General features: G+C 37.8%; 1 protein-coding gene across 5 annotated transcripts in view; it reads left to right on the top strand.

The window, feature by feature from the left end:
* PDSS2 (decaprenyl diphosphate synthase subunit 2) overlaps positions 1 to 24,441 on the top strand; it is a 111,251-nt gene that overhangs the window by 21,714 nt on the left and 65,096 nt on the right. For 4 of the 5 annotated variants that reach the window (XM_012572761.5, XM_030267687.4, XM_072926750.1 and 1 more), the window contains exon 2: positions 24,034 to 24,165. The exons of the other annotated variant lie outside the window; for it this stretch is intronic. In XM_012572761.5, coding sequence (XP_012428215.4) covers positions 24,034 to 24,165 — 132 coding nt within the window. The remainder of the gene's footprint in view (positions 1 to 24,033; positions 24,166 to 24,441) is intronic. 5 annotated transcript variants of the gene reach the window in all.

Here is a 24,441-nt window from a genome sequence, read left to right as displayed (position 1 = left end):
TATTAGGACCAATAATTAGTTTTGTAAGTGAGCTATACATGTACAGTCATTACTTGTTCTGTGCTCTGCTTGGGTTTTAATGAATGAAGTGGCATTTTAAACAATCCATGCAATAGGGTCCTTTTGTAGCAACTTAAATAGTCAACATTTTGATACTTTTCTTCCAAAGCAAGAGGATAGAGGGAGATAAAAGATTTTTCTCTTCAACTCTGATAAGATAATTTGACAAAAAAAGAATTATTCTTCCTTTCATAGCTGTGAAAGAGACTACCTGGACTGAGTTCAGGGTTTTGGTTTCATCTCCTAGTTTCTTTGTGTCTTTACTCCACTCTTTGTCTTTTGTTGTAAAAGAAAGAACTAAGTGAAGTGACTTTTTTTATTATCTTTTTCTGTATTTTTTTTAAATCCTTTTTTAAACTCTATTCATGTGAGAATCCTGCTAGTAGTGAATATCCTAAAATTGAATTTGTTTTTCTAGTGTAGGGTCCCTCTCCTGACACACAGCTTTCACTCAGCCAAAGAGAGAAGCACCAGCTGATAAAAGTGGAAGATTGCTCTGTGGCCCTGGAACGAGAGAGACAGGGGGCTTTCCCTGTGTTGATTCCTAGTTGAAATGTAAATTGAGCCACTCTCATTTCCTCTTACTTTGCCTAGAACCCTCCAAGAGACCCTGTATACAGAATTGTGGCCTGATGGGGTGGTGTTTCAATGCATTTTTGTAAAAAGAGATACTTCTTTTGGAGACAAAGAACCAACTCCCTTAAGACACTTTTTACTCTTCTTTTTTTTTCTCTTCTCCCATTCTTTCTTCTTTTTTTTTTCTGCAGCACCTTCTGCTGTTCAACAGTTGCATATTGTTCAAAAGGTTTCTGCAACAGCTTTCCAAAATGAAAAAACATGAGGGCTTCTGACCAGGAGCAGAGGAGATTTTTCCTGGTTGTGGACTACTGAGCTCACCTTGGGAACTCCAAAGACATGTGTGAATTCATATAGAATAAAATACTTATAGAATGGACATTTGAATCTGGTAGAGTTGAAGGATGCTTTAATGGAAAAAAAGTCTGTTTTCTTTAAGTAAGTGGAACTTTCCAAGCTGTCATGAAATTAATTTCAGTTTTCATTTGGGTGTAGGTTGTAGGAGTATCTCACTTGAAATTATAATCTACACTTACAAAAACTGTGCCATTTTTCTACCAATTCAACAACAAAGTAAATTTAAATCCTACATGAGAAGAGGTGGGCAGATGTTAAACAGGCTTCCAGTGGCACTTCCAGTGGAAATTCTGTTAATTCCTTCCATGGTTTTAGCATGTATTTAGCGGTAGAGTAATGGTGTTTTTTTGGTTTTTTTTAGGACCGAGAAAGCAAAACTGCATGCTAAATTTTCAGGGGCTTGCCAGTGGTAGTGTACTGTAACCCTGTTTTGTCTCAGCACACGGGATTCAGTCTTAAAACCAGAATTGTTTGATTGTTCCTAAAGGGTGTGCAGTGAGGTTACTGCTCATAAGATGAGCTGTGAACACTGTGCATTCATCTAGCCCAAAGCAAATGCAAAATAATGCAATGTAGCTTGACCTTTTCTCATTGCAGGTTAACCTGAGTCTAATTAGCCTAGGTTTGCCTTAGGCTAAAAGTGGACGGGAATCACAGCTTGGCTGAGTAATAACTTTTTAACTCTTTGTAACTTGCTTTTGTATTTACATCCTGCGCTGTTAGGGGGGAAGCAAGGAGCTGGAGGTAGAACAAAGGAGGACAAACCAAAAGTGCTTGTTGCAGCAGTAGTAGTCACCTGCTAGAAATTTACACTGAAGCTCAGCACTAAACATCTGCTCAGAGTTGTGCAACGGTTTCACTAACTTATAGGCCAAACAGTTTTAAGAACAATCCCCAAAACAAAAAGTGGACCAGTAACTTAGTATCAACAGCACGAGGGCTTTTTTTCTTTTTTCCCCTTTTGACATTGTGAGAAAATGTGCAGGGTCAAAATTTATACTAGTGTCTAAAGCGAAGTTCTTAAGTTTTAATTTTGTTTGCCTTTGTGGTATTGGGTGAGCTACATCTTAAAAATCACATCTATTTCTTTAAACTTGTCTAATTTTTATTAGCCATTGTGAAAGTATTTAAATTCAGAAGTCTGTTTCTCACTGACTCCAAATAAGGTCACTGAACTGGGGATTCAGTACTCTGGGCTTAAAGTTTAGAACAAAGAAATAACCAGTTTTGAGACACTTGTTTTTTCTGTGCTCTGTAAAATCACAGATTTGTTAATTTGCTCTGAAAGTACTCTAGATAGCTTAAGAAATAAACTGTCAGTTTGTATGCTGAAGTAGTTGTGGCAATGCACTTTTGGAACTTTCCTTTCAAAATGTGAGTAGAAGCTTTTTTTCTTTTTTTCTATTTTGCATGGTATGTGCTTTTCTTACTGTGTGTTCTGCAGTAAAAGGTCATTGCAGCTTGAGCTACCAGTTGGGATATTTGTAGCTTATATTGTCAAGTCACATCCAGAAGTTCATGCAAATTTTTGAAGTTATTTTTTCACCAGTGTAGCTGAAAAGCAGGAATTTCACTACCTTGTTTCAATTAATGTGTAACGTAATGAAACTAAGAATTATACAGCTACATTCTAAATTCTAAATTTGCAAAATGATATGTAGCTAGCATGAAATTTGGTTTCACAAGTTATTAAAAAATTCCTTATGTGAGGCTTTAAACCCCACACTTGCAAATAACTTGTTTAGCTAGTGGTGGTATGTGCCAGGTAGTCTCAGTGTGTTTATGCCTTTGAGTGTGGTTCAAAATCTCCAACACTTCAGTCTAGTTTTTGTAGCTAGAAATAAATATACCAAGTAAACTGCTTTCAAATGGGAATGGATTTATGCCATAGCTTTTCATGCAGCCATGACAAAGTGAAAAGTGAGGTAAGAAAGTCTTCACTGGTAACTGGACTTCAAAACTATGTTAGCAAGTTAGCCATGAATTATTTGAAAATGCTTTGCATCTCTGGACGTATAAGATATTTCATAATGTGATATGGATGATGTAATGATACACTTGCTATGTGTGCAGCATCCCTAAGGAATTATTGAAAACATTCAGGAAAACATTCTAGCTTTACTGTGAAGTAACAGTAGTTTTTGGGTTTTTTTTCTTGTTAATATTATGGCCAGCATCCCATCTATGTTCTCCTGTTTCTTGACTTTGCTTTGAAAACATAGTTTTGGTCTGGAAAATAACCAGTTCTACTCTGAAGAAACACATTTCTGTAAAAATGTGGGTGAAGTCTGAACTACAGAACACTTGTAGTTTTGTAGCAGTTTTTTTACCTTTTAACTCTTCAACCTTTTGTAGCAGTTTTTTAAACTTTTACCCAGCCTTCTGTTTTAATCTGAAACGGCTTTGCTTGAAAGTATTTTCAGCACCTCTTGAGGCTCATGTAGGGTGTATAGCTGAAGAAAAAGCAGTGTAAGCCCATTCACAGAATAACAGAATCAACTAGGCTGGAAAATACTTTTGAAATTGAGTCCAACCTATTACTGAGCATCCTCATGTGTACTACACCATGGCACTGAATGTCACATCTGATCTTTTCAACACTGCCAGGGGTAGTAACTCCATCACCTCCTGGGCAGCCCATTCCAATGCCAAATCACTCTTTCTGTGAAGAATTTCTTCCTGATGTCCAACCTAAACCTCCCCTGGCACAGCTTAAGTGTGTCATCTTCTTTTGTCTCTTGTAGCCTGGGAGAAAAGACCAGCCCCAGCTGGCTACAACCTTCTTTGAGGTGGTTGTAGAGAGTGATAAGGTCACCCTGAAACCTCCTTTTCTCCAGGTTCAACAACCCCAAGCTCCCTCAGCTACTTCTCACAGGACTTGTGCTCCAGATCTTTCCACCAGCCTTGTTGCCCTTCTTTGGACATGCTCCAACACCTCAACGTCCTTCCCAAACAGTGGGATCCAGAGCTGGACACAGCACTCAAGGTGCAGCCTCAACAGTGCCAGCTACAGGGGAAGAATGACCTCCCTGCTCCTGCTGGCCACACCATTCCTGATACAGGCCAGGATGCCAGTGGCCTTCTTGGCCACCAGGGCACACTGCTGGTTTATGTTCGGTCCACCGTCAGTCAGCACCCCAGGGTCCCTTTCTGCCTGGGCACTGTCCAGCCACTCCCTCCCCAGCCTGTAATGCTGCAGGGGGTTGTTGTGGCTTGAGTGCAGGACCTGTCTCTTGGTCTTGTTAAACACCTCGTGTTGTTGGATTCAGCCCATCTATCCAGCAGAGACCTCCTATCCAGCAAACTGGACAGTCAAACCCAACTTGGTGTAATCTGCAACTTTACTGATGGTACCCTTGATCCCTTCATCCAGATCATCAATAAGATATTAAACAAGAGAGGGCCCAACACAGATCCCTGGGGACACCACTGGTGACTGGGCATCAACTGGAGGCAGCAACATTCACCACTCTCTGGGCCCAGCCATTCTGCCGGTTCTTTACTGGCAGAGTGCTCCTGTCCAAGCCATGGGCTACCAGATTTTCCAGGAGTATGCTGTGGGAGACAGTGTCAAAGGCCTTGCTGAAGTCTAGATAAATGACATCCACAGCCTTCCTCTCATCCAGAGGGTCACCTGGTCATAAAAGGAGATCAGGTTGGTCAGGCAGGACCTGCCCCTCCTTAATCGATGGTGGCTGGTCCTGATCCCATAGCTGTCCTGCAGGTCCTGTCTGTTCAATCACACTCAAGATATGTTCCATAATCTTGCTGGGCACTGAAGTCAGGCTGACAGGACTGTAGTTTTTCCAGATTCTCCTTCTGGTCCTTGTTGTGGATGGACATCAACTGGACAGCTTCCAGTCACCTGGGACCTCCCCAGTGAGCCAGGACTGGTGATAAATGATGGAGAGCGGCTTGGCGAGCTCTTCCTCCAGCTCCCTCATTGCCTTAGGATGGATCCCATCTGGTCCCATAGACTTGTGAGCATCTAAGTGGCTCAGCAGATTACTAACTGCTTCCTCCTGGATCACTAACTGCTTCCTCCTGGATTTCAGAGGGGCTATTCTGCTTTCCATCCCCACCTACCAGCTCAGGAAGCTAATTGTCCTAAGGATGACCTGGCCTATTGTTGAAAACTGATGCAAATAAGGTGTTACATACCTCAGCCTTTTCCTCATCCTTAATAACTACACTGTATTCAATAAAGAATGGAAGTTTTCCTTGCCTTTCATTTTGCTGTAAATGTATTTATAAGAACATTTTTTATTGCCCTTTACAGATTTGGCCAGTTTAAGTTCTAATTGAGCTTTTGCCTCTCTGTTGTATTCATCGATACGTCCGATAACAATTTTTTATCCAAATTCTGCTCATTGTTTTTTACATCAGGAAAAATTTCTGTTGTACTTAGCAGCTTATATAGCAGTGTACAGTACATTTAGTAATACACAATATTTTTCCCTTGGCCTAGGAGACAGAAGGATATTCAGTGCTTAAATGAAAAACTAACCTATTCAAAACCCCCACTCCCCACATAAAACTAACACACAAGACTGTGGGCATGCTGTGCTGGCAGTAGAAGTTGGTTGTGTTTTTTGATAGGAACCTCCGTAGCGGTGGTGCTTTATCTATGCACAGCAGTTGATTGGCATAACTATATGCAAGCAGCTATTTTGGAGTAGGGTGTAGACTCTCTTACAGAATAAAAGTGATTTTATTCTAGACATATTCTGGTCCTTTCTGAACAGACCAATTATTTAAAATTGCTCTCTTAAGTGGTGTTTGCCTATAGTTGCAGACATGAGTAGTTTGAAGACCTGTGTCTGTGGTCCTCAAAGCAGCATCTTGTGAACATCTTGCCTTTGTGGTTCTTTGTAGCCCTGGGAAAGGAAAAGTCAAAACTGATGCTGCCACTGCTATACTGACATGGAGAGCAAGTTACTGTGATAACACTTTGCAGGCCAGCTTGCTGAACATTTTTCCTGGATCAGCAAATGTTTTGTATCACTGCTCTTTAGCTCTTGATGATAAACTTCATCTTTCAATTTACTCCATTTTCTTGTAAGAGAAAACAGTTGTCATTTTTTTAGTTTGTGCCTGATGATACTCAGGATGTGATATGTTGTTCCCTATGCCTGACTGAATTAATTCTTTCTGTATATCTTCCAATATAAGAAGCCCTGATGAATAGATAATTCTGTGAATAGGGGTTCAGGAGGAAAGCAAGGAAAGCCAGTGGAATGTCAGCTGTGCCTATGCGTAATGGAGGTTTTGGTTTCCTTTAAAAAAAAAAATCTCTTGCCTGATTCCTTAGTCTGGATGGTGACATCCCATGTCACCAGTAGGGCTTAAGCACACACTTACTTACTGCCCACCACTAACGTTTTAATTACTTTGGATAGAAATGAGATTGCTGATCACTGACCTGCAGTGGCTTGTAACATTAGCCAACACCCTTGGATATTCATAACCCTTGGTTATAAAGGGCACTTTCCTAGAGGCAGAAAGAGATTTAGGTTGTGCTGGGAAAGATCTAATTTAAGTTGCTGTGTGCTTTCTACATGTTATTTACAAGAACAGTGTCCTGTTGATGTGCAGTTAAGCAAGTCTTTCCTTTCCCTTTTTCTCTATTTTTACCATTCAGGAAAATCCTGTGTGAATTTTTTTTTTTTTTTTTTTTTTTTTGGTTAAAAAATAAGAGTAAGTAGTAAGATGACTGGACCTTCAACATTTAGGAGTTGCTGATGTTGTGCTTCTGGTCTTGTGTATATTCTTGGAAGAGTCATGCTACCCTCTTAGATGAAAGAATAGAATGCAACAAATCTTTTTGGTATTCTTCTTAGCTGCAGACTAACAACAGGATTGTAGCAGATCCCCAGGAACAAGACAGTGTACCAGAAGCACCAAGCCCTTACTGTTTGAGGAAAGAGCTCATTTTCTTTCTTTAATGGTACTTTATCCTCCAGCTATATCAGTCCTGCAAAGAAGTACAACCATACAGGCTTCATCCTGTTAGAGTTAGAGGAGCAGCTGCTACCTCTGAAAACTGGAAGGAAATACAAGGTTAGCAAGGGAGTATTTGTTCCTGTCTCTGCTTATCTTATAAGTTACAGCGAGAACTTCCCTAAAAAGAGAGAATTCTGAGATTGTCACAAGCACTTCAACCTAAAACTGGAAAGTTAGTATCACTTTAAACCATTTTTCTTTTGAAATTGGTAGAAAATCATTGACTCAAAGGGAGAATTAAAGTCCCAAGATCAGTTATTTTTGCATTAGCACACTGTATATTTCGACAGTGGTTTTAACAGCAGAATATAGGGCAAGAGTAAAATTCTATTCTAAGTGTTTATATTCATGGCTACTATTATCTTTGAATATAATAAGTATAGTCTACATATATATAAAAATACTACATAATTTCTATATGTTAAGAAAGGGAAATTACGTAAAAAGAAGGAGAGTTTGTGCTGTTTTATAAATTGTTCAATTGAAGTAATTTAAGTCATCAGAGTCTGACATTTTGATGACTCTGGATATACCTGGAATTACGTATTATGTATGTCATTTATACCAGCTCATTTGAATTTTCTGCTTGATGTGCTCCTCTGCTTCAAAGTGAACTCAAAGTGTTACAAATTCCAAAGTCTTTGTTTTTATGGTTTTTAGATGTGTGTGGTAAATTTCATGCAGCATTATTGAATAACAAAAAAGAATTGAGATGTTCCATATTTAGATGTTATAATATAAATGCTGTCATAAGCTTCTTGCATTATTTTAAAGAAAGAATACTTTAAAATTTTGTGGTTCTGGTGCTGCTGCAAGTATTATAGACCTGATAAGATTGGAACACCAGTTCTACAAAATCATTGTGACTCATGGTATTTGCAAATATAGGTTAAAGATGGTGGGATATTTTGCTTATCTTCATATGAAGTCTTGGAAAGAGAGCTTGTACTAATGCATGAATGTGCACTGTGACTCTGGTCAAGGGCAGTATATTTTAGTCAATTTCATGTTAAAATTAGCAGATGTAACACACCAGGAATTAGCATGTCCTCTCTTTTACATCAGAAGCATTTACATTAAATCAGGACATTGTCATTCGAGTCTCTAGATGGCATTAGAAATTTCCTCTTAACACAGGCACCTCATTTCTGTCTAATATGAAGGACAAATATACTTCTTTTATTCTTTTATAAAAAGATAGGCTCTGTGGAGTCAGTTCTAAGAAGGTCAATAAGGGGAGCTAATTAAACTTTACTTGTTGAGAGTTTGCACCAGGATTGACATTTTCTATACACAGTCTATTAACATTTGCAAATTCTTATTTTTAGATGGCTGACTTACCTATAGCTGTCAGAGGCACCCTTGACAGTTGAATTTTCATTTGCAGTCATTAAGTCTAGAGCAAGAATCTGATTACTTAAAGACTACACACTTTAATTTGATCAAGTTCTGCTCAGTGAATATAACTGGTAACCACTGTTGTCCTTAAATTTAGTATTATTTAGTGTTCTAGATGGTACTATAATGTTAAAGTGCCCTCAGAAATTACTTTGTTTTCCAGACAATGGGTGATTCTATTTGTATTTGTGGTGGTTAAGAATGTGAAATATTTTTCTTTAAGGACATAATTCTCTGTATATTTGTTCTATGTAAGTTAGTGTAACCATATAGTTTTCTCTGTGATATAACAGACTGTCAGTAAATTGAAGTTTGTTCTCTGCCCAAGATGAGCAAAATTGTGGCTCTCTCCAAAGATGTTAATGTTGGGAGTTATCCTGCTCATTGAAAAGTGTTACCATGGGACTGTCATTCTGTTCTGTAGCACTACTCAGTAGAAGTGTATTTCTGTAGTGAAGATGTTGGTCATGCAAAAGTGTGCAAAGCACACCATGGGTCTGAAAGATCATTTGATTTTTATCTGCTTCATTGTCTTGAAAGAGTAGTCCTGAAAGAGTAGAAGACCTGACTAGTAACTCATTACAAGGTTTTGGCTCTTGTAAGTTTGCTTTAGGAGTGGAGACTATTTGGAGTGAATGTGTGTGCAATGAACCAGGTTGGTTCTTTGAATCTGTAAATTTTGGGAAAGAAGAGAAGGATGGTAATCATGAAATCTGGATTAAAGTTTGCAGTGGTGTTATCAGCCTCTCATTAAAGTTGTACTAAAGTACTTTTAGAGTGTTGGGGTTGAACTGAAAGCTCGCCTTGCCACTTATAATGAAAAGTCAGGCTAAGCCTCACTATATAGTGAATAGCTGTTTTTTAAATCTGTGGCTTTTACAGGTGTATCTAAAGAATTATCTGTGTCATAGAAAACAATTATCTGTGTGTGTTCTTGGGTGTTTTTTACAGGTGAGAGACTGAATAACATTTGTAGCAAGAGGTTCTTGATCCACACTTGTCTTTCCACATAAGCACCTCTCCAGAGGCTCAGGTGTTAAGGAAGAATGTAGAGGGGTAGAAGTGCATATACAGACGTTGTGAATTATATTTTGTGTTAAGTCAGACTGTTCATTGTGTCTGGAGATTTTTTTTTTTTACAGTTTCTTCTTTTTTCAGTGAAGTAAAAGTGTTTTCAGTTTCCTCACAGGAGGCTTGCATGTCTCTGCAGAACTTTGTCATGAAAGGAAGGACATTTATAGTTCTTACTTTTTTTCTAGAGGAATGAGTAGCCAAATTACAATAAAACCTAGAAACAGATACTGGGCTTTAGTGGAGAATTTAATATCTTCGTTTTCTGCCTATTCTTTGTTTCTGATCACTCATGCTTCACCACAAAATACAAATAACATTTCATTTTAGAAACCTCAGGATCCGCTGTGGCTGGCCTCATCTGCAGGAAGGAGAAGTCTCAGCACAGACCTAGAGGCACTAAAAGGTTCTAGCATTCTAGCTGGCTACCTCCTAGTCTGGTGAGGAGAGAAAATAAAATCACTGAGATTTTTTTTGGACTGGCATCTAACAATGCTAAAAAGCAGTATTTGCCAACTAGCAAAAGCAAAGTTGATAGGCAAAGAAAATTGTTGAGAGCACTGTATGCTATAATGGTAGTGGTACTGGGTTAGGGTTTTTTCTTAAAAGCTCTGTATAATTCCAGTGGCATGCTTCTTGGATATCTGTACATTTTTCATTTACATTTTGACATTTAAATTTACGATCCTGTAATTTTGCAGCTCATCTTACATACGCTTTTTTCAATGGCAAATTGAAATCACAGATGAAGTGCGCTTGAGCACAGAAAAAATGTTTAGTGGGATGGGGGAAAAATGTTGTAGCACACAAACATGTTCCTTGGCTGCAAGCTTGTATGTGCAAATTAGGCTCACTTATGAGAACGACCTTTTTCATTTTTTCTTGTGCTAACATATCCCAAGGAAAGTGCATATGGTTCCTCAAAGTATTAAAATGTATCCTGCTGTTGGCATGGGAGGGAATACAGTTAACATACTCAAGAACTTGCCAGCAAACTGCAGTAAAGATATAACTGGACTATTGGATTTGTGGTGAAAGCTTAACAACTTTGCTAGAAGTTCTTTAGCTATGGTCCAAAATTAAGTTCTGTCCTTCAAATGTAAGGTAACATAGAATGAAAAAAGTTCTTTGCCCCTTTTGTCATGCTCACTCTATTTTTTAAAAGTATATTGTTTCTAAAAGTCAATTGTATGAAAAGTATTTTCTGCTGAAGTATTTGCCCGGATGTTTGTGTTCTAAAAGAAACTTAGTAATTAGACATCTACACATTAGAGCTAATAAACAACACTGTTGCAAGAAGTGTAGTGCTAAGAAAATTTTATTTGAATGCATGATATTGTTTTCACCAAGGATAGCCAAATAGAAGAATAGAACAGGCTGGCACCCATCATATATTTAAAATTTTGAGCATGCAATCAATGTTTTTTTTTCCAGATTGAAATTATGTATAGAGGTTTTCAGTCATCATATCAAGCATAAACTCAATCAAATTATTTTATGTGTAAGCAGCACAAAATGGCTGTTGATGAAATCTTACAAAATATTGTAGAAATTGAAGTAGGGGTTTCAAGGCTGTCTGGTTGTGCTGAGATGGTAGTGCTCTCAAATTCATTCATACTTACTTACAGGAACATTTGTAGTTGCATGTCATAAGCAGAATGTCGTTAGTGTCATTGTGGTGATTGATCAAGTCACAGCACATTGCGCAGTGTGTGTATTGGATTTTGTCTTCTTTTCCATGGTCTCGTGAACAAAGTGAGGTCAGGCATAGTTGGTGTTTAGCTAAAGGAACAGCTGGAGAACTTTTGGAGGAAAGACTGATTTTAACAGGTAACTTGTTAACTTGTTTCTGCAAGTCAGCACTCTATTAATATTGACAAAGTATCGTTTGGGAAAAACTGTTTCATAGTACCTGATAAATTTGGGGTGAAATTTAAAAAAGATATTGAAATCTGACATTTGTGTAATTTTTTCCTCAGATGAGATGTAGCACTCGGACATTTTTTCCTCAGATGAGATGATGCCAGATCTGTGCCACAATTGTTTCAGGTTTTTTGAGCACTTCTAGTTTTACAGAGGGTGATGGGGATTTATGTGAACCCCCTTTTTATTATTTTTATTTGAAGCTTCTGCTTTAACTTTTTGAGAGTATTGCAAGAGGTGATCATGAAAGAGAATTTGTATTTCATTCTAGAGGCAGCTTATGTAACTGGAAAACCCAAAGATAAAATACTGGATGGGACACTGGAAATCATTGTCTCTTTTTTTTCATAATTGCATTTGCTATATTTTTTTTTTTTTTGAAATGTCAGTACACCCAGAAGAATAAAAAGCTAGGAAATTGTTATCGTTTCAAGTGAGTTATAGCTTTATATGGGTGCCTTTTGTCATTGACAATAATAACAGTGTGCTTTTTGATATAACTAAAGAATATGTAAAATACATACAGAATTACTTTCAGAAGATTTGCTTTATTTTGTTGGTAGGGTGTTTTGTTGATCTTCATTCCAGAAAAATTAGAAAACTTTTAAAATTTAAGATTCTAGGAGTTAAAATTCAGTATAAAGAAGCTTTTAGGTCTTTAAAGAAGAAATAGATATTCTTCAAAATAAGATGGACTTCCTGTAGCAATTTGAGTTAAATTTTTCATGTAAGAAATTCTATCATCTTTTAAGACTTGTTTAAGCTACTGCTGAAAATGCAGGTCCTATTCTGAGTTACTGTTTGCAATAACTCAGAATTACTATTGTGAACTACATGGCATGATGTGTGCCAGGTTAGAGTAAAATAGCTGGATAATCTATGTAATAATACAAAACTCACATGAAACTAAATGTAAAAAAAAATTAGCTATCTTTGTGTACGTCTTAGGTTTCTCTTTCCTGACTCCCATTGTACTTTGTCTCAGCAAATATATAATATCAGTGCTGTATTCTTTTGTCAGAAGAACCTGCCAGTTTGTTTTTATTTGTATCTCTTGGAGGCAGGATCAGATATGTGACTAAAATTTCCTTCCTTGTGACTCTTAATTCTGGAACAGTTTTGCTCCTGGCAGTTTCACCTTGGGCTCCCTAGTTTTCCCTAGGTGGTGGACCTTGGAAAATCTGTATTTTCAGATTACCTAAAGAAGATTCCTCTATTTTCACCTCTCCTATTGCAATGGTTACTTGGAGGTTTTTCCAAGGCTGCCTGATATGTATAGTGAATAACAGTTTTCCTTGTAGTGTAGGTAGCTGAAGTGGTAGATTTGCTTCTTTAAAGCAAATTGACAAAGAATGGCATAGCATTGAGTTTTCATTTTACTTTTCACTCTTGCTTCTACTCTAAGAATGACATTTTAGTAAGGTATTCTCTTTTTGCAGTTCTAGAGTGGCTCTTTTTACACCTCTGTTAGCAGAACTGCCTTATACTTTTTTGCCATGCTGTCAAAATCGTTGGGAGCTGTGGGGAGAAATTAGGTTCCTGCTTCACATTCCAGCACTGCCTCCTCTTGCCAGTTTTTTCTCGTGTACTCCAGATATTCCTACAGACAAGTTTCTTAACTTGCCTTCCAGACTCTGGCACTGGGCAGTCTAGGAAAAGCTGGGGTGGTCAGTACCACCAACACCTTTCCTGAATAACTTCATAACTTCAGTAAAGCAGTTCCTACTCTTTCTTTGTGTCGGTGTTCTGTCTTAGAAACTTTTTGTGTTATGCCCAATGCAAATAAAGCAGTTGGTGTGAGGGTTGAGTTGTCTTGTGTTACACGTGAAGTCTGTGGTCCTTTTGAGTGATAAAAACGTGGTTTTGCTTTTCACTCCCCACCCCATTCTGAATTCAATGCTGTTCCATATACTTGCTAAACTGAAGTTCAGATCCTTTCCACAATGCTTGTTCTGCACTGCCGTGCTTTTTGAAAGGGACTGTGTTGAATTGTAATGTGATTTATTTGGAATATTAGTTAAAGGTTTTTCCCTACCTGTGTACTTTCAACTGTGTTTGTGCTTTCCAGCTTCTTTATTGCCCTTCTTGAACGTAGGAGTGATGCTTTCTTCCAATCCTTGGGAACCTCCCCTGATTACCATGACTTGTTAAAGGTCATGGAGTGACCTGGCAATAATTTTAGGTAGTTTCTTCCAGCACTTGTGGATGCCTGACTGTTGATGTTGTTGACATCTGATTTGTTAAAAAGTTCCCTAATATTACCCTCATTCACCTGATATTGACCAAATTTATATATCAAAGATCAAACTAGATTTATGTTTTATGAACTTTATTTAAGTTTTATGAAGCATGTGGAGCGTGGAAATGGTGAGTTTTCTTAGCCAGCAGGTGAACAACAATATCCTAAAATGACAAAGGTGTATTGGGATTGCTAGAATGTTGACCATAGCAGTGGCCAGTGGATTGATCCTTGAAGATGTAGGGACAATAGGGACTTCCTGACATCTGAATGTGTGCTTCTGAACAGGCTGTGCAATCAAACCATCCTAGGAGTTTTATAATAAGTAGTGTTAGGTATCTATAGCTTAAGCACTGTTAGAAACTCTTGGAATTTTGGTCGGATGGACCCCACTGTTAGATTGTATTTATGTATGGTTTGCCTGGTAGCAAACAGAAAAATATACAACTACCAACACAAAAATTGTGTGTGATTATCTATCTGTAGAACTTGTTGCTTAATGCAGCCTCATTTGATGTGCAGGAAGACTTCTCATCCATACCCTAGCACATTTCTGGCTTCTCTGTGCATACTGAATGCTTGTTATCCTCTTGATCTTTGCCAAATATAGTTACATCTTTAGTAGTTCACACATTTCCAAAATGTATTATTGGTTGTTTTATGAAGTTGAGTGGGTTTTGAGAACTTTGGGTTGTGTGGTGATTTTTTTGAATCTCACTTATTAGTGATAGCTGGTGTGATATTGGGAGCAGATTGATAGGAGTGGACCTGGAAATTTGTGCTTGCTGTAAAGATAAGTTTTTACATATTGCATTTGTCCTTGAGATTCTGCTGTTCAGTGAAAAAAACCTGACCAAACCACAGAGTTCCCACAAAGTGATTAAGAAAAATAAGTAATAGAGAATTTATGTGTCAGCCCTCATGGAAAGGGCATGAATTTCAGTGGAAGTTGGATTAGAAATACTGATATTTTTATCGTATTTTGATAATAAAATAATTTCTAATCTGGTTAGAATACAGGGGATACTTTGATCTGAAATGTGTGATTTGGGCTCCTGACATGCAGTCAAAAAACCTGATGCAAGTTCTACTTATACCTTTCCCTCGTTTTTGGCATGAAGTGTATTAAACAACTAAACCACTGGAGGAATCAGCTGAATTCAGTAGCAAAAATCTATGTTAGCTTGTACTGCCAGCAGTTGGTACTTCACACTTTTCCGGAGAGGTACCAAATTGAATGCTGTACCAAATCAAATTCTCTTGATACTACTAACCATCTGTGGAAAAGAAACCACTTGTATATTGTGTGTCATGGCTATGCATGAAAGATTTAAATGCAAAGAGATTTTATTTCTTTTACAAATCACCTGCAAGAATAACCTCTACTTATTATGACATAATGAAGATGAGTTTACAGTTCACTATATCTTCTCTGATTAATTCCAAATGCAATACAATTCTGAAGTACACTTTAGTACCAGTGGATGTACACAGACAGATTTCTATTTCTTGTTTGAATTCATTATTTTAATCCCTGTCAGATTCACATTTGTGGTAGTTATGTGCCCTATGTGGCGAGTGCTGAGAAAACATTTATAAAAAGCTTTGCCAAAAAAATCTGTCTATATAGACTACAGTGGCTTTACTGTTGAGAGTCTTCATGTGCTTATGGAAAAAAAATCCATAGTAGTTGAACAAGTCTGATTTGTAGATTTTGTTGCTCAAAGACCCAAGTTACTTAATAACTCTAATACAAGAGATAGAGTAGTACAGCAGTTCTATTGATATGTTGGCAAAGAAGCAAACATGACTGGTCTTTACCATCTGTTTATAATGCTATATAAAGAAGACCTTACTGGTTGCCATGGAAACCAGCATTTCCAAAACCACAAGTGTTTGCTTAAAATCTCAGGCCTTCTGAAGTCTTGCATTTTCTAAGGAAAAAAAGAATTGAAAATATCTAAAGTTTTCCAGTGATTTATATTTCCTAACAATTGTTTTGCTGTAAAATACTTCCGGTATTTTTGCTCTGTATCTTCTTTCAAGATTTGAGAAATTTAAAGCATGCTGCTGGTAACTTCATGAGCTTATTTGATGCTTAGCAGTCATCCACAAAAAGGTGACAGATACTTGTTGGGTTTTAGGTTAATCTTTGTTAAAGGAAGGGTTTTAGTTCAGATGAACAAGCCCAATTGTGATATTGACACAGTGGAGTGACAAATATGGAATTTGGGTGGAGATAACATTAAAAATATTCCTTAACCTAAGTAAAAACCCAGATTCATCTCAAATTTCAGAGTTGGTCGCTTGGGTCTCACTGAAAAAAAAAAAAAAGACTCTCTAGAATCAGAAATCTAGAGAGAAACAGCAAATGCAGATAACACTGTTAAGAGTTACAGTCTAAGTGTGTCTGTGGTCTCCACTCTTGGCTTGAAATTGTTTTTTTTTTTTTTAAAGTTTGCTTTGGTTACTTGAAGTATTGAAAAACCCTTAGGTATAGTATTTAGAAGTGTATACATTTGTCATAGAGTCCGGGAGTGGGGTTTTTTTGCTCTTTTGAGACTACATTCATATGGCTGCCTTGCACTTTGTGCTAATCATCCACTATGTTTTAAGGTGTTTTTTCCCCCCACTTTGTGAGCAGAAGCTTACAAAAGCCTTCTGCTGTATATAACCACTCTAACTCTGCCTAACTCTACTAGGTAGTGACAGTGTAGAGGTGCTGCATTTGGAGTAATGCTGTTGGTTGGGTTTCAACCACCTAATTTTTATTTCTACCTGGAAGAAAACTTTTTGTTTATGACACTCTTGGCAGGTATTTGGCTTGAGCTACTTGAAGGGAGAACAGTCCATTGAAGCACAAAATTTGGAACCTCTTTCTCACTCCTAGTAAAGAGCCTTCAGTGTTTTTTAGGGAAGAAATATTTGTAATTAATTCATCTGAATGTTGAAAATCACTGAAGTTGTTATCTAGAAATCTTATTCAGTATGGAAGGTTAAAAGAACTTTTTATATCATTCCATCATGGCAGTACATAGCCTAACATTTTTGCCTTTTTATATTTCATCCATTTGTAAAACAAGCTGTGAGCATTTTTCAGTCTGAGATAATGGCCCATAGTTGACCTATTACATTGTTAGATTTTCCTAGTAAAGTTTATTTAATGCAAAATGCATTTTTATTACAGGCTCTACAATTGCTGAAGTGACACTAAACCTCCAGAGGTGTCTGAATTCATTAGCCTTCTGAAGCCAATCATCTTTCTGTCATTCACTGAACTCTTCCAAAATATTTTTATTCCTTTCACTTAGCAGATTATTCCTGCATCTGAGAGAGCCTGTTCCCAGAAAAGTAGTCTTTGAGTCCACCTGTTGATACTGGTTGGCAGTGGGGTGTTAGACCTCCCACAAAGTTTAAATAAAGCAAATATTGATGGAGAAATCAGATGCACAAAATGTAGGCTTCTGTCTAAGTATTTGTGGTTAGAAAAATAAGGGTGCCAGTCCTGCAAGCTACTCCTGGTCAAAGTAATTGTACTCAGATACTAACTGCATTTTTTTATGTTAGCTTGCCTGCCATACACATCACATTTCAAATCAAGTCCCTGACCAGGCAAAACAGTGGAGACTGGCAGTTGGTTTAAAAATACATTTTTTTGGTTTGTTTCCTGTGTGGTGCCTTTATTGTCATTCTTAAAGTGGTCCTTTTTGCTCTGCCTCTACTACTCATAGGGTCTCATGGGTGGAAGGTAGAGTTACTTAAACCAATAACAGTAGTAAATAATTTTTTTTTACTGAATAATCAATGTCTTTGAGACAAATATCTGATTATAGCTGTCTTTTATTTTTTACAGTGCGGATTTGCAGTGTCCATAGTAGGTATTTTTGAGCTCTTAGATGACCATGCAACTCAAAACAGCCTTTTTCACACTTAAGTGTCAAACTGTTCCTGTGCATTTGGTTCTCTTCTTCTCACCAAGCAGATCTATTTCCTCTTTGTCTTCATGTCATAGGTTTTGCAGAAAATGGGAGTTAAGTGTGGGCTTTTTTGTTGTTGTTGGGGTTTTTTGTTTGTTGCTTTTTGGGGGTTTTTTTGTTTGGTTTGAATTTTTAGTTGGTTTTCTTTGTTTGTTTATTGGTTTTGTTTTTAAAAATAACTCATCCCATTGATCCTAAGGAATAGCCTACCCTAAAGGAAATAAGTGCATCAAAACCCCTGTAAGTAATATGCATTTATGTAGCTGATCTTCATTGGGGAATGATTTAAATAACCTCTGCCTTTTTGGGAAATCAAATATACCTAGCAGCAGTCAATGGTAGACTAATACAAGTGTCTAAATACGGTTCTACAGACTCCAGGGAAAACTTTGTGGTTTTTTATTTCAAGAATTCGAAGCCTGTATTGATTTCTAGGAGCTACAAGTGCTCAGTTACAATTAACTCCAAGTTACCACGGCCAAGTATCTCCATTTTTTTTGGTGCCTGATCAAAAGCCTGTAGTTTCTTAAACTTAAGAATAAGATTTGGGTTTTGTGGGATCTTGCCTATTTGAATCTCCACAATTTTATTTAACCTTCTGATTTTAATAGTTTCATGGAAGGCTCCATCTTTAAGACCATTGTTGTGTTTTAGAAGCTCTTGGAATTTTCTTCTCAAAAGTAGTGCAGTATTTGGGATAGTTACTAAAGCCTGAAGAAATGAGTGCATGTAGCAGCTCCAGAAAGAGATCAGTCTCTCTTCCAATCTTAAAGGGTGCTGTGGCTTTTCCTTGAGATTCTTGAAAAAACTATGTGCAAGACTTTATCTTGTGATAAATTACTTCTGGGAATGATGCAATTGACACCAAATTCTGTGCGCCTCCTGCCTCCTACCTGGGACTGCAGTTTTCCATGCTCCCAGTACCTGAAAAGATCACATTTAATAAACAATAGCGTGATGAAACTTTGGATGGAATTTTTTCAATTATTTAAGAAATATTTCCCCTTTCATGAATATTGAGAAGCTGGAGTCATTTGAGTTGTAAAGGACCCTAGGAGTTTTCCTCTCAGAGCTTTCTGTTCTAGGATCTACACTGTCACAACCTTCTTCCAAGATAAAGCAACAATAACACAATATAACAAAGACACCTTTGTTATATTTCTGTTGAGTTTGTGAAAAATATATATAATATTTTAAAGACACACTTATGTGGATTTCTGGGACTCTTGAACACCTGAATTTTGTACAAGCTGTATTTTAAATGATCTTTAGTACTCTCTCCAGCCGAGTAGGTGTCTGACGATTCTTAAATGGAAGAAAAGGTACACAAATGTATACAGTTCTTTGCATCCGCAAAAATGCTGCAGCTGTTGTGAAACTGAGCATTTCGAGGCCTGTTTTTTTACTGAAGACCTTGGTTGCAATTCATTTCCAAGTATTCCTAAGCCTAAGAGTAGCCAAGTGAAAGCATAGCAACAATGTTTTCTGTATTAGTTTTTCAGTGACTCTGCCTGTAGATGTGGAGCTATGAGCCCATAAATTTCAGGCAAGTACTTCCTCACAGGACCACAACCATTCTTGTTTTCACATGACTAAGTTACTGTTGACTTACTTTTTACTCTCCAAGCATCACACCACATAACCATTGAAGTTAGTAAAAGGTTTCCTTGTGTCATAAGTGAAAGCCACACTTCTAAATTACCTTTTTAATTTTTTTGCCTTTGGATGAAAAGCTAGTGCAGAGACAGGTCCATGACTTCTTCACACCAGAGTTTTGTTTGGTGTTTGGTATGTGAAATTTTGCCTTTCTTTGTGACTAACTTCACAAAGCTAATGGAGTGAGACCCCCTTATTTCTCAGACGCTGGTGGAGCAGGGGAGATGTTAAAGACCCCCTTGTAACCTGGTCTAAGAGCATATTCCTGCAAAGTGGGACAGGAACGTCAATTCCTCCAAGTCTGGCATGACTCACTGCACAAGTCTGCCCTTATTGGGTAAACCCTTTAATTACCAGGTACTTACAAAATGGTGTTGAGCCCCGTCCCATTTTTCACAAGACTGTTTTTCAGGTAAGGAAATTCCCCAAACCTCAATACTCATTTTCCCTATGCAAAGAAATGTTTATTTGTCCAAACACAAGAATAACTTTCTAAAACACACATTCTCATTGGCAGACTCTAGTGGGCTTTCGAGTTGAAATGGCATGTGGGTGGCAGAGCATCTCCCATTCTATAATTTCCTGTCAGCTGTTTAATTTGAATCCCATTTTTTAATCCTGTTCTCTCCATGTCAAGTGAGTTTGTCTCCTCTCCCCTTCTGAATCATGCTCAGAGCAAATGTCATGACAAGGCTGATTCTCCTTTGCAGACCTGGCTGTGGAGGTTGGAATTGGCCAGGGTTTTTAATATGCTCTGGAGAGATATGCAGAAGGATGTTTAATAAATACTTGAACTTGAGTAGCAAGTGAAAACAAGTTGCTATAGATTGTTGTTAGCATATACCAAATATATAACTTTGAATGTTCTCAGTATTTAAATATATGCATGGTTGAGTGTGATCATATGGTCAGATGGTGAATCCTATGATTCAGATATGCACATCAATAATACAGTGGTTTAACATCCATTTAAAAAATTAGTATGTCAGAGAGTTTTCTCTTATTTACTTCTGACAAGTCATTAATATAGCAAATTGGATAAAAGCCCTGAGGCTGGTATTTCTTGCATTTCTAATAAGAAAGCCAAGAATCTTGCCAAGTAGCTCCATGCCTTACCTCTAGTGATAGCTATAGAATTGTCTGTTATAATTAATTTTGACAAAATGGGTTGTGTTATTTTTAAAAGGTACCTGCACCTGTAACTATGAATGCATCCTGATAACCCTTCTATACTGAGCAAAATGGAAGGTACTTTCCTGAGAGGTTGCAGACTGAAAACTCTGTTTTTATTGTCACATCTGGGATTGTCAGTTTGAATTCAGGGGTTTCTTTTTCAGAATAGTTTGTAATTCAGCCTAAAATTAGCCTGGGCTTTCAATGGCACTATCCTGTGCTTATAAATCTTCTTCATCAGTTTAATTGATTTTGGTTGTGTTATAGACTTTCCCAGCTGCTTTTTATTAGAGCTGTGTGGACAGATCATTTTTTCCCCCCTCCTTTTGTTTGACAGCTGAACTGGGAAGGTAGGGGAATGGAATTCCTCTGTTTTCCTTTCCGTTGTTAACTACAAGGGGCTTGCTTATGGCCTGAAACAAAACGATTGGTCTTGTCAGTGGGACACCTTCCACAGAATGCATGGAAAGGAAGGGTAAAGATCACCAGAGGAGGTGAGGAGAACAGTGATCTGTCCGCTTCAACCCTTGCCAGCAGTCCCGTGGCCGCCAAACACGCCTGGGTGGGGATGGAGGGGCTCCTGTGGGGTAACTGATGAAAGGGCTGCAAGCCCCACCAGCTCCTGTTTGCTTGGGTCACGAGCAGAACTTTGGGCAAATAGTAACAACGTTTAGGTAAACATTTGAAAACACCCTTTTGTTCCTCCCAAAATATCGTATCACATCAGTTTTCTTAGGAAATTTGTTCTGCATTCATCATAATTAAATTTGAATTGGCACTAGTAGCCATGAATATGGGTCTCTTCTGCTACACCCAGTTGCAAAGCCAGTTGACTTTACAGTTGCTTGTACAGGGTTGGGTTTTTTTGGGTTTTTTTTTTGCTGCCTTTTGATACCATGAAATTACCTCTATGTCCAGCTCTTCCTTACGGTAACTGTTACAGTTGCCATGTTTCCTCTCTATTGTTTAAATTCACAGTTTAATATAATGAAAAAAAGTCCTAGGAACGTGGTTTTGTCTCATGCAAATAATTTTTAAATCTTTATGGTATTTGAATACAAATGAAGCTTGCAATGAATAGCAGATTTTTGTTTTAAGAAAAGTATAAATTACCGGTGGAGTTAAACCTGACAGTTATTGTAGGTCACAATTCTACTCAAATAGCTGCACGTGTGGAGCAATACACAAAGCTGTACTAAGCGAAGCGTTTGCGTGATTTATTCTGTGCAGCAGACGGACGGTGGTAGTGGGAGGTGTAATTTGCGGCACATTAGCTATTAGCCGGTGTCACTGCCTGAGTGGGCGGTGAGAGTCTCCTGTGCCTGGGCGGTGTCACACCGCGCATGTGTCGGAGCCAGGCGCTTCTCCCTTGTGCTGCAGCTTGGAATTCTTTTTGTAAACGCTGTGCTGTATTTAAAACTGTGAATCTGCCAGTTTTCAACCGGGTTACTCTGTCACACGGATAATATCTAGAGTAAATGCCTTTCCCTCCCTCAAATTCTGAATTCCAAAACGGAATCCTATAGGTGTTTGACTTTCCTACCTTTTTCTGGTAGACAGTCCCCGGGGGATGAAGTATGTCATTTGCAGATACCCAGCCTGTAAACTTAAGAGGAAGCAAAATTGTGCTAATGATTGAGGGGGTTTTTTGGGTACCCTATGCATGCACTTGTGTTGTTCAGCAGAGGTTTTCCAAAAGGCTGTCAGCTTGATGTATCTTTTTCTGTGTTCGCAATTTCACTTGGGTTGCTTTTAGTTCACTTTTTTCCCTGGAGGCACCTGTCTCCTGCCACATACCCATCAAGACTAATTGCACCATCTGGAAGACTTTTGTGTTGCTGTTACTTGTGCATGGGTATCTCTGGGGAGCTTAATTCAGAATGTGAATGTGACCCCTGAAGCCATGTCAAGTAGCTGCAGTAGTTTCTAGTGTCTAAAGGATGATCACCGGAGGCTTTATTTGTTTCAAGTCTAATGCGGTTTGCTTTAGTGTGGATATGTTACATGTCAGTAGCACAACATATTTTGAAAATGGAGTTAAACTTTGACTACTGGTTGGTAATTCATAGAAAATCCTGTCTAAAATTACATCCAAGTCATATGTAACACAGAGGCTGTATGATTAGGTGTAGCAATGATAGACATACTGCTCCTTATTACTTGATTTTTGTGTTCTGTTCTTTCCCTCACCCCGAGTTGCACTTTTCATTAACAGTTTTCTGCTAAGAATGTAAGGAATTCATTGCTAGTGGTGTTGGAAACGCCCTGAGCAGCCCATTACACTTGCTTTTACTATTGGTACAGACTGAGTATTTTCAACACAGGTAATTTCTTCTTCTGTTCCCTACCTAGTCTGAATCAGGTAAAAGTGCTTCACTTCTAGTGTCTGTCTAGGCAGTGGTATATTTAAAGGCCAGTGCTCCATGTTCCTGTGATGAACACTTTTTATATCTACTTTTGTAACATCCTGTCACTTGACAAGCTGTAGAACACCGGGCATGAAAAAGTAAGGTGTTCTGATTGTTCAGGGTATCACTATAATTTGCTATTTTATTAAAGCATTATTCATTTCCCACAATATTGCTGCCTTTAATGATACACTCTGACTTTACCACATACATATGTGGAAAAAAGCAACTTTTTCCTAAAACCGCTTTTCTTTAAAAATGACGGAGTTTTAAATAGTGTTGAGGAAATATATTTTAATTCAGTTGCATCATCTGTATAACTTCTGTGGTTGTGAGTAATGTGGTTAACGGATATTCAAGCCAGAGAAGTACTTACACTACCACAAACAATTATGAATTCTGTGTACAGGATGCATACACACTATGTATTATTCATTATATGTATTTTCTGTCTTTTTCTTGGGTAGCTTAATGTTCATTGTGGCTCTGACTTTGGAAATCTATAGAGTTTTAAGTGTATAACTACCTTGGCTGCATTCTGTTAACTGCATATTGGAGCATGGTAAGAAACAAATAATATATTTTTGTGTTTTGTGAGAATAGAAATATGCAGGTTACAGACTCACAGAATGCTAAAGGCAGGCAGCTCCTCCTTTAAATCTCTCAGTACCTGTAGCCAGTAAAAAAAAATAAAGGTGCATGCAACATGACCACAGTGTGCCCTTGAGCAGAGATCTGAACAGTGCAATCTTTCATGGGTTTGAGGGGCTGAACTAAAAAAAAAAAAAATTCTGCTTTGGCAAGTTATATAGAATCTCCCTTCTACTGCTTTTTATGTTGTTATGGTCAGGGTTGCTGTGAGCATGTTGTATCCTGAGCTACAAGGCTTACTGGGTACACCTGATTTGTACATGATGTGAAATGCAAAAGACATGCTGCTCCTTGAAAATAATGAAGATTTAATTCAATCCTAAATACTTGTTTTTCTCTGCAATAGTAGGATTTCATTGTAAGTGTCAGGTAAAGGATGACAAAAGGTCATGATTCATAATTGCAACTTATTTCCTGCTAGCATGAATATTAAAGACATGATGAATGCATGGCAGCCTGAAGTCTAAGTCTTTTTTTCCACTTTGGTACAACCAGTGAACATGGATTGTGAAAATATATCTTTTTTTTTCTTCTGTTTTAGGGGTTTTGTGTACGATAGCCGAAACAATTTACAGATGCGAGGTTTGGTCATACTGCTTATTTCCAAAGCTGCTGGACCCAGCACAGCAGAGCTCTCTTTCCAGCACGACATGGTCAGTGGAATTTATTCCAGGTATGTAGTATGATATCCAAGCATCCTAAGTGGCCTGTTCACCTGTTAAGGAAAATCAATACTTACCTAATCACACAGCTTTGTTCCTTAGGTTTATTGTAAGCTTTCCACAGTGAAAACCATTACCATTTCCTACTCTTTGTATAATTCTTACTGTATCTTAATTGTGGGTTTTGGGCGCAACCAAATTGAAAACATTTGGGTCAAGATAGTTAGTTGAAAGTTTACATTAAGAGGTGCTCAGAATAAAAAAAACCCCAATGCTAGAAAAGATTT

Source organism: Taeniopygia guttata, chromosome 3 (assembly GCF_048771995.1).
Source record: "Taeniopygia guttata chromosome 3, bTaeGut7.mat, whole genome shotgun sequence".
NCBI lineage: Eukaryota > Metazoa > Chordata > Aves > Passeriformes > Estrildidae > Taeniopygia > Taeniopygia guttata.
This window is presented reverse-complemented; position numbering and strand designations above follow the sequence as displayed.